At 35.9% G+C, this 10,486-nt stretch overlaps 1 protein-coding gene across 1 annotated transcript in view; it reads left to right on the top strand.

The window, feature by feature from the left end:
- Window positions 1-13: 13 nt before the first annotated feature.
- The window catches only part of CDKL3 (cyclin dependent kinase like 3), a 37,254-nt gene continuing 26,781 nt past the window's right edge, over window positions 14-10,486 (top strand). Inside the window, exons 1-3 of the mRNA XM_060093358.1 lie at window positions 14-294; window positions 571-753; window positions 4,068-4,265. Of these exons, the coding sequence (XP_059949341.1) occupies window positions 589-753; window positions 4,068-4,265 (363 nt within the window). The 5' untranslated portion in view covers window positions 14-294; window positions 571-588. The remainder of the gene's footprint in view (window positions 295-570; window positions 754-4,067; window positions 4,266-10,486) is intronic.

Genomic DNA, 10,486 nt, shown 5'->3' with positions numbered 1-10,486 from the left:
AGGCCGTTGGGAGCTGACGGGATAGGTAGGGTCGGTGTCTGGTTCCCGGCTGAGACTGCGCGGTGTCGGGCCGGCGGGACTGCAGAATGGGCTGAGGCGGCGGCGGCTGTCCGGACGAGGTCGACTGAGGGGCGAAGGGCGCGGCACTGGTCCAGGACCCTAAGACGCCTGGTTTGAGGAGCGGGTGGGACCGAGGTTTTCTTGGGCCCCAAGGCCTGACCTGTTGGCGACTGCAGCTTTGCGGGAACCTCATATTTGACGCGGGCATGTGGAGACCCCACTCATGATGAATAGGTGACATGTAGTGAGCGAATCTTAACTCTTGGTGGGAATGATCTTGACAGCAGGAAGCTCCCCAAGTTCTGGTGGGGGCCAGAACCCCACAAGGCCCCCTTACTGCCGAACTAGCAGAGTTCCCAAAGACAAACAGAATCTGTGAAAAGATTCCTACTTTTCCTGTTTACGTATTTTTAAGTGTGGGTTTATTGTGGAAATGCATTATCTGCCTTGAATAAATAAAGGTATAAATGTTTAACCTTTTCCCTCCCCACCCCCTTTCTTTTCATAAAGAAGAAGCTGGGCTTGAAAATGGAGATGTATGAAACCCTTGGAAAAGTGGGAGAGGGAAGTTATGGAACAGTCATGAAGTGTAAACATAAGGATACTGGGCAGATAGTGGCCATTAAGATATTTTATGAGAAACCAGAAAAGTCTGTCAACAAAATTGCAACGAGAGAAATAAAGTTGCTAAAGGTTTGCTTCTTTTGCCTTAATTGCTTTCTGTAAGTCAAAAGGGAAGTTGTTATGGAATAAAAAATTATATAATGAATATTTCAGTTAACATGTATTTGGACATATAATAGAAAAACAAGTGTGATAGCTTACCTTACTGTGTACATTTTGTAATTTTACAGTGATACTAGATATATGTTCTTACGTATAATGTAACAAAAGCTATGCCAAATATTGTGAAATAATTATTCAGAAATATCCAGGTATAATACTTAGTAAAAATGTCTGCTTTGTGCAGGGTTTTGTGCCAGATGCTGTGACTATAATGACGTAAAAGACAGTACCTGCTCTTCAGGACTTTTATTAATTAGACAAGAGGGCATATAAAAATAATACTGAATATTAAGTGGCTGATAACAAAAGCCAAGTGATTAACACAAAGTCCTGTTGGGTAGGGAATGTTTCTTGGAGGAAATGGAACATGAATTTGGCCTTAAAGGGTATGTAGAATTTAGGAAGGAGGGAGAGACTGTTGTATTCCAGGTTAGGGGAACAGCATAAGCTCAGAGAGGCTGAAGGCAGGACAAAGAGCAGAGCAGAAAGGACACAGAGCATTTGCCTGTAGAGTTTCTTATATGGAAATAGAAGGAGGTGAGATTAGAGAAGTAAGCTGGAGGTAGGTTTTAAAGTCTTGTCTTTTAGGCTAAGGAATCAAAACTTGATTTTGTGAGAGGTGTGAGGTTTTGAATTCAGAGTAAAGAAACTAAATATTAATCTAGCATTATTTTTTAGAATAGATTGGAGGACTGAGAAAGTAAAAATAGGGAGATCTGTTGTGTTTTTAATTCAGGAATCCTGTTAAATGTGAGGGTCCTTGCTAGAATGCAGCAATTTGAATGGAAAGTAGAGTTAGAACATAATATATTACTAAAGAAGACATGAAAGTGTAGAAGGAAACAGAAGGGGAATCAAGGGTATCTTTGAGGTTTAGTGATTGCTACCATTGATAGAAATATGAAAGACCCAAAAGAGACATGGTTTGGGAACTAGTTCGGTTTTAGAAATGTTGAATTTGAGGTGACAAATACAGTGCAGTAAAGATGATAGGTAGGTGTTTAGAGGTGGAGAACAATAACAGGAGAGATCAGGGGACAAGATAGAATTTCATGTAGGTATGATAGGTCCACTCAGTGGAAAGACCTCAGGAGTGTAAAGAAAGGAGCATTAAGATTCATTGGCAATTGGGTACAAAACTAGTGATTTTAAAAATAAATATACATAATGTATTTTGTTTATTGGAATTTATCTAGATGCTTTAAGGTTCATTGCCTAGATGTTTTTACATGTGATGAAGAAAACAGATACTGTTCTTGTTCTTTTTTATCTGATACAAAAGTAATATTCTCTTCTTTCTTTGTAAGTCTATATTAGATATGATGGATCAGTTTGCTTTCTAAATAGAAGAAATATATTAGGCATGTGTGGATTGTTGGAACTTCTCTATTTCTAGACAATGAAAAGGAAAGTTAAAGTCAGTAAAGATGTTATGATTTTGTGAGCGATACCTGTCCTTATCCTGATGACCTAAAACATAATAATACTGTAAGACAACTGTTGTGCACCGTAAGTGAAAATCTGACTAGAAGGAGACCTTTTCCCAGGCAATATCTTTTGCTCTTTCTTCACCTTTGTTGCATTTAAGCTAATTATTTTTTTCTTCTTAATTGTTTTGTAAAAATAACCAATAAGTGGCAAGAACACAGAGATGAATTTGAAAATTTACTATTACAACTATTATGCAAACTGTTTTGAGATAGCTTAACTATTTTTTCTCATTGGCTTATTTCTTGTAGAATTTTTAGTTTGATCAGATCTAATTCCACGAGAGATTTCTTGGATTAGTTAACATTCTTAGTCTAAAAACACTGCCATAATGACTTAATTAGAACTAAATTTTTATCTGCTAGAATTTCATTAAATAAATTAGAGTAATTAGTGAGAATATCTGTAGAAAAGTTTTCTATTTATAAAGTAAAACAGAAGTAAACAGCCTGAAAAAGGATAATGGAGTATTTCTAGTGGTTTTATGGTTTATCTGAGAAAGTCACTGATTCCTTACCTCTGGATGGATGTTCCTTAATGCTTATTAACTTGCATTCACCCTTATCTGCTTTTGCCTTTAAAATTAAGACTGGTCAAGAAACCAGTCCTTAGTTGAAGGATTAATATTATAGTGTCTAAAGGCAGTCTTTTTTTTTTTTGCTACTGCCAGCATGTTGTTGCTGCAGCACTCTGGCACCCCACCAGCCAGGGAAATTGGATTGGGAGCAAAAATAGGAAAGGAATCTGGCATTATATTTTGGCATGTTTTTCTATTAGTCATGTCTTGAGGAATTTAGTCTATGTATTAGTACAGGTAAGTAGAAAAATGGATGTTGTGCCATTGGAATAAAGGCAAACTTTTTTTCTTACAAGTATAGCTTTTTGATGAATCCAACATCAAAAATATACCCCTTAATTTTTAGCCAAATGAATAAATATTTTTGGTAATTTGAAAAAGTTAAATATTTGAAAATTGATTGTAATTAAGTCAGTGTGTTAAAAAATAGAATAAGCAGCATAAAATTATAAACCTTTTGTTTTCTAAGCTGATACATGCCATTTTTGACATTTTGAAATTATCTTGACAGTGAGTGCTTACCAGTCTAAAAATGTGTTTGGTTGCTTAATAGAATATTACAGACAATGAACAAAAATGTACCCACAAATAATTGTATATTTATGTAGAGTTCCTATGAATATAAATTGGTATTTCACATATATGAAAAGTTTCTGGATATTTTGATACCCTTTTGTTACAGTGTGGTGAATTTATAACGTCCACCTGGAACTTATATTTTACTCTTGAGAGTTCAGGACAAATCTCAGAGAGTAATTAACTTCTGTAAATTCAGATTACATGCTCAGTGGCACTGGAATCCATGCTCATTTGAAAACATAAGGACCTTTTAATCACAAACCAATTTAAAAGATAGGAAGATATCTCTTAGCAGAATACCAAGTTACATTTTAGTACATTAACTCTGAATTATTTTAGTAGGCAACCAAATGTCAACTTGAAGTAAAGCAATACATCTCCCTCTGTTCTATAAATATTAATTATTAAATAGATTAACATTAAAAAAATAGGAATGTAAGCAAATCAGTTGAGAAATTTTTATTGAAATGCATGGAGGAAAAGAAACAGAATATTTCTTCTTTTTAAAATTATATGGGTCTTATATGTTCAAATTATGGTGCATGAAATACTAAAAATCCATTTCTCTTGTTAATAGCAATTTCGTCATGAAAACCTGGTCAATCTGATTGAAGTTTTTAGACAGAAAAAGAAAATTCATTTGGTGTTTGAATTTATTGACCACACAGTATTAGATGAGTTACATTATTGTCATGGACTAGAGAGTAAACGACTTAGAAAATACCTCTTCCAGATTCTTCGAGCAATTGAATATCTTCACAATAATAATTTAAGTGCTTCTGGGACGAAGTGAGAGAGTGGCATTGACATATATACACTACCAAATTTAAAATAGATAGCTAGTGGGAAGCAGCCGCATAGCACAGGGAGATCAGCTCGGTGCTTTGTGACCGCCTAGAGGGGTGGGATAGGGAGGGTGGGAGGGAGACACAAGAGGGAGGGGATATGGGGATATATGTATACACATAGCTGATTCACTTTGTTATACAGCAGAAACTAACACAACAATGTAAAGCTATTACACTCCAATAAAGATGTTAAAAAAAAAATAATGTAAGTGCTTAAAAATAAGCCAAACTGTAGGATGAATATGAATTGTAAGTGCCCTTTAAACATTGTTCTGTTTTTATGAAAGTTGTTAAAATTATATTTCTGGACAATATTAATTGACATCCTGAAAATGGAGAAAAGATCAGGGGAGTTACTACCTTATAATTCAGTTGCAGAACCAAAAAACATATTGAACACATAATAATTATAGCTATAGGGCAGACCAACTATGGGATGCTAAAGGAGGCATAGAGGAATCAACAGTCAACTGGGGCATCTTTTATTAATGAAAGTACATTAAAATATCGAAAGTCAAGCCAGCTCAGATGAAGAGAGGTTTGGAGGTAGGAACTGGAAACTAGGCCAGGGGAATAGCAAGAGAAAGTGGATGCCTTTAGGGAAAGAAAAGAGAGAAAGTGGCTGAGGGGTGTAGAGCCTTGTCATTTAAGTCAAGAAAGGAAAAGATCAACTGTTTGGATTTTTAGTGCTGCCTCTTAGCATTGTTTAGTTAATGTTTATCTCAGCAGGTTTTTATGGACATACTTTGTTCCCAACATGAGCTCTACTTTCTGTAAAGTTAGATGTATGTTTGTGAAATAACAGTACAAGTCTCAAAAATAGTTTTATTAATAAGTGATATAGGCATAACATCTATATACCCTAGGCTTTTTCAGATACCTTAATTTCTAATTTGCTGTCTTGGTAATAGTGCATCTCATGTTGCAGCTTTGAAAAATGTGGTTGTGATAGCAACTGGAAATTCAGATTGTAATTTCCTTGCTGACTGGATCCGTGTGGGGGGTGGGGGCAGTATAATGTAATAGTTAAGAGCACACAGTCCTTGGAATCAGACTGTCCTGGATTTTCACCCACCAGCTTATGTATGGATAACCACACAACTTGTGGAGTTCACACTTGCACAATGAAAGGTGGTAGCCCCATTACTCTGTGGCCCCAGGAAGTTATCTAACCTCTCTGAACTTCATTTTCCTCATCTGTAAAATGATACTATAGTACCTCACAGATTTTTTATAAAGATCAAATTAGGTAGTAGTGTTTAACACCAGGTGTGTTTTAAGTGCTCATTAAATAGTGCAGATAAGGAGTCAGGAATAGTTATATGTTATCTGTATCCCTATAGTGTCTTGCCTGTAGTAGACTTTAAAAATATTTCTTGAATAATGGGAGACACCAGTATGGGCTAGCCTGAGAGTAGAAAACTTCAAAGAGGAGGTAAAACTAAAGTAACAATTTTGAGCTTATATGGGTGTTTAAATTCAAGCACATAGGGAAACAACCCAAGTGTCTATCAACAGTTGATTGGTTTAGGAAGATTATATATATATATATATCTAAATAGATATATATAATATTATTGAGCCATAAAAAGGATGAGGTATTGCTATTTCCAGCAACATGCATGGACCTAGAGAATATCATACTAAGTTAAATAAGTCAGAGAAAGACAAATATATGATATCACTTATGTGTGGGATCTAAAAAATAATACTAATGAATCTATATACAAAACAGAAACAAGGGGCCTCCCTGGTGGCGCAGTGGTTGAGAGTCCGCCTGCCGATGCAGGGGATACGGGTTCGTGCCCCGGTCTGGGAGGATCCCATATGCCGCGGAGCGGCTGGGCCCGTGAGCCATGGCCGCTGGGCCTGCGCATCCGGAGCCTGTGCTCCGCAACTGGAGAGGCCACAACAGTGAGAGGCCCGCACACCGCAAAAAAAAAAAAAACAGAAACAGGCTCACAGACCTAGAAAACATACTATGGTTACCAAAGGGGAAAGGGAGGGAGGGTTAAATTGGGAGTATGGGGTTGACAGATAACAAACTACTATACGTAAAATAGATAAACAACAAAGATTTACTGTATAGCACAGGGAACTATATTCAATATCTTGTAATAACCTATAATGGAAAATAATCTGAAAAAAAAAGTATGTAACTGAATCACTTTGCTGTACATCTGAAACTAACAATATTGTAAGTCAACAATAGTTCACTAAAACAAACAAAAATGCCTTAATGGAATCAAAATGGAAAAAAATATAAATGATCTTAAAACTAACAAAGAAAGTGAATCAATAGTCAAAAAAATTCAAGGGGAATTCCCTGGTGGTCCAGTGGTTCGAACTCTGTGCTTTCACTGCCAAGGGCCAGGGTTCGATCCCTGGTCGGGGAACTAAGATGCCATAAGCTGCATGGTGCAGCGGAAAAAAAAAAATTAAAAATATTCAAGCACATGGAGCAGAGTTATTATAAATCATTGTAATAAGGAGTTCTATGTAGTTTTGGAGCATTTCACTACAAAATAAAGGAGAATTAAACTCACTGAATCCAAAGTCTGATAGTTCACACCATATACAAAAATTAAGTTGAAATGGATCAAAAACCTAAACATAAGAGCTAAAACTATAAAACTCAGAAGAAAACATAGGTGTAAATCTGTGTAATCATGTATTAATGCGTCAAAAGCAATCAAAGAAAAAGACAAATTGGACTTCATCAAAATTAAAAACTTTGTGCATCAAAGGACACCATCAAGAAAGTAAAAAGACAGTTCACACAGTGGGAGGAAATATTTGCAAATCATATATCTGATAAGCAACTAGTATCCAGGATATATAAAATACAATTCAACACAAAAAGACAACCCAACTTAAAAATGGGCAAAGGACTCAATAGACATTTCTCCAAAGAAGATATAAAAATGGCTGATAGCACATGAAATGATGCTCAATATCCTGAGTCATTATGGTAATGCATATCAAAATCACAATGAGATACCATTTCACACCCAGTAGTCTAGCTGTAATTTAAAAAACAGACAAGAATGAATGTTGGCAAGGAAGTAAAGAAATTGGAACCCTCATACACTGCTGGTGGTAATGTAAAATGGTGCAGCTGCTATGGAAAACAGCTTGGCAGTTCCTCGAAAAGTTAAACATAGAATTACCATATGACCCAGCATATTTACTCCTAGGTATCTACCCAAGAGAATTGATAACATATGTTCACATAGAAACCTGCCCAGGAATGTTCATAGCAGCATTATTCAAAGTAGCCAAAAAGTGGAAACAAATGTATATTAGCTGACGAATGGATAAACAAAATGCGGTACAACCCTACAGTGGGATTTATTCAACCACAAAAAGGAATGAAGTACTGATACGTGCTACAAAATGAGTGAACCTTGAGAACATGTTGAATGAAAAAAGTCAAAATGCAAAAGACATAAGTATAAATTCCATTTAAATGAAAAATCCAGAATAAGCAAGTTTATATTTGTATATCTTCTTTGAAGAAATGTCTCAAGTCCTTTGCCCATATTTAAATTGGGTTATTTGTTTTTCTATTGTCGAGTTGTATTTTCTGTATTTTGTATACTAGATCCTTATCAGATACATGATTTGCAAATATATTCTCCCATTCTGTGGATTGCCTTTTTGCCTTCTCGATAGTGGTTTTTTTTAAAAATCATTTCTTTCTCTTTATTGATATCCTTTATTTGGTGAGACGTGTTCATACTTTTCTTTAGACTTGGTTTCCTTTAACCTTGAACATATTTAAAATAGCCAATTCTAGTCTTTGTCTAGTGGCTTCAATGTTTGGGTTTCTTCAGGGAAAGCTTCTTATTGACTGCTTTTTTCTTCCCTGTGCATGGCCATATTTGTTTCTTTTCACACCTATTTGGGGGGATTTTTTTTGGACATTTGTAATTTTTTGTTGAATACTGGACATTTAAAATAATATGTGGTAACTCTGGAAGTCAGAATTTCCCATCTCTCAGGGTTTGTAGTTTTTGCTATTTGTTTAGTTACTTTGCTGAACTAATTCTGTGAAGTCTGAATTCTTTATCATGTTTGACCACTAAAATCTCTGCTCAGTTAGTTTAGTGGTCAGCTAAGGTTTGGACAGAAATTTCCTTCAATTCTTGAAACCAGTAAATCTCTCAACCATATTTACTGAGGGCTCTTTCTCTGTGTTGGGCCATGTCTTCAATGTTCAGGCAGGCAGTTCACAACTCTGCCTTAGCCTTACCTTCCTGCTTGTGTAGAACCTTAAAGTCTGCCAGTCTTGAGAGCTTAGGGACAATCTCAGGTCTTTCCTGGGTGTGTGCACAGCTGTGCATGTACCCTTCATGATTCTCAGGAATATGTTGGAACTTTTCAAACCCTTTATGGACATCTCACTCCCAGCCTTTCTTTCTTTCTTTCTTCCTTCCTTCCTTCCTTCCTTTCTCTTCTCTCTCTCTCTCTCTCTCTCTCTCTTTCTTTCTTTCTTTCTCTTGTTTTACACACATATTTTGTTTTAACATTATATCTTGGAGGTCACACCATGTCAGAATACAGAGAATGTCTTCAATTCTTTTTTACAGAAGAATCATAATAGTAATCATTTTTATGGCAGTTAGCACGCATGAGGCACTATTTTAAATATTTTCAGTGTTTTACAGATATTAAGGCATATGTAATGGCATATTCTTCAAAACCACACTAGGAAATATATATTTATTTCACCCCCATTTATAGATAAAGAAGCCATGTTTGTGAATCTTGCCCCACTCTCACAATATCAAGGGGTAAAGTAGGGATTTGAACCTGTTGGTCTCACCACAATTTGTGCTCTTAAACTTTATAATACCTTTCAACTCCAGCCTTTCTTTTGTTTTTTAATTGAAGTATAGTTGATTTACAATGTTGCGGCAATCTCTGCTGTGCAGCAAAGTGACTCAGTTATACGCATAGAGACATGCTTTTTAATATTCTTTTCCATTATGATTTATCATGCAGGATATTGAATATAGTTCCCTGTGCTATACATTAGGACCTTGTTGTTTATCCATTCTAAACAGCCTTTCTTTTTAATTAAGTATTTTGGTCAGCTTGTTGTTTGTCCTGTTATAGCTTCCTCAGGTGGCTTTAATGTTATATAGTGGCTGCTAAGAAGGCTGATTGCTTGGGCCAGCTCTGAGTTAGGTCAGTAAAGACAAAACTTCTAGTGCGATTTTCCAGTGATCTGCCAGACATGTCAAATAATGACTATTACCTGGGAATGGCGCTTTGGAGGAGATACAACCCTATACTACTCCCTCTGGTGGCTGCTAGGCTGCTAGTTTTCACCATGATTTGGGGGGCTGTTAGTTTACAAAGCTACCAGGAGCTGGGGAGAGAGGAATAGAAATAGGACAAGCTAAGAATACTACTGCATCACATGGTTAGTTTATGTTTCAACTTTTTAAAGAAACTACCAAACTTTTTCCAAAGTGGTTATACCATTTTACATCCCCATCAACAATGTATTCCAGTTTTTCTGCATCCTCCTGTTATTGTCTTTTGATCATAGCTATTCCAGTGGGTGTGAAGTGGTATCTTTTTTTTTTTTTGAGTAGTAAAACTGTCTTTATTCACAGATGGCATGATCATCTATGTAGGAAATTCTATGGACTCTACAACAAAGTTAAGAGAACTAACTTGTAAGTTTATCAAGGTTGTAGGATACAAGATCAATATACTGAAATTAATTGTATTTCTGTGTATTAGCAACAATCAGAAATTGAAATTAAAAATACCACTGTAACAGCATCAAAAATATAAAATACTTAGAGAAAATCTGACAAAAGATATATAAGACCTATACATTGAAAACTATTAAACATTGATGAGAGAAATTAAAGAAGATCTAAACACATAGAAAGAAATACTGTGTTTATAGAGGTCTCAGTGATTGTGGAAGACCAAGGAGGATGTTGTCAAAACACAGAATTTTAAAAGTTGGGATTCAGAGAGTGCTTGATTCTCAAGGATAGAGTTCTGCATGTAGTCATGGTGTTAGTTGTTAAAACGAGTGAGAACATTAGGACATCAGCTGAGTGAATCTTTCTCCCCCATGTTTAGAGTACTGAGGAGGAGGGTGATGGATGTGTAGTAGGCA

The sequence above is a fragment of the Mesoplodon densirostris genome, chromosome 3 (assembly GCF_025265405.1).
Source record: "Mesoplodon densirostris isolate mMesDen1 chromosome 3, mMesDen1 primary haplotype, whole genome shotgun sequence".
In the NCBI taxonomy this organism is placed as follows: Eukaryota; Metazoa; Chordata; class Mammalia; order Artiodactyla; family Ziphiidae; genus Mesoplodon; species Mesoplodon densirostris.
Note: the sequence above shows the minus strand (reverse complement) of the source record. Positions and strands in the feature narration are given on the sequence as shown.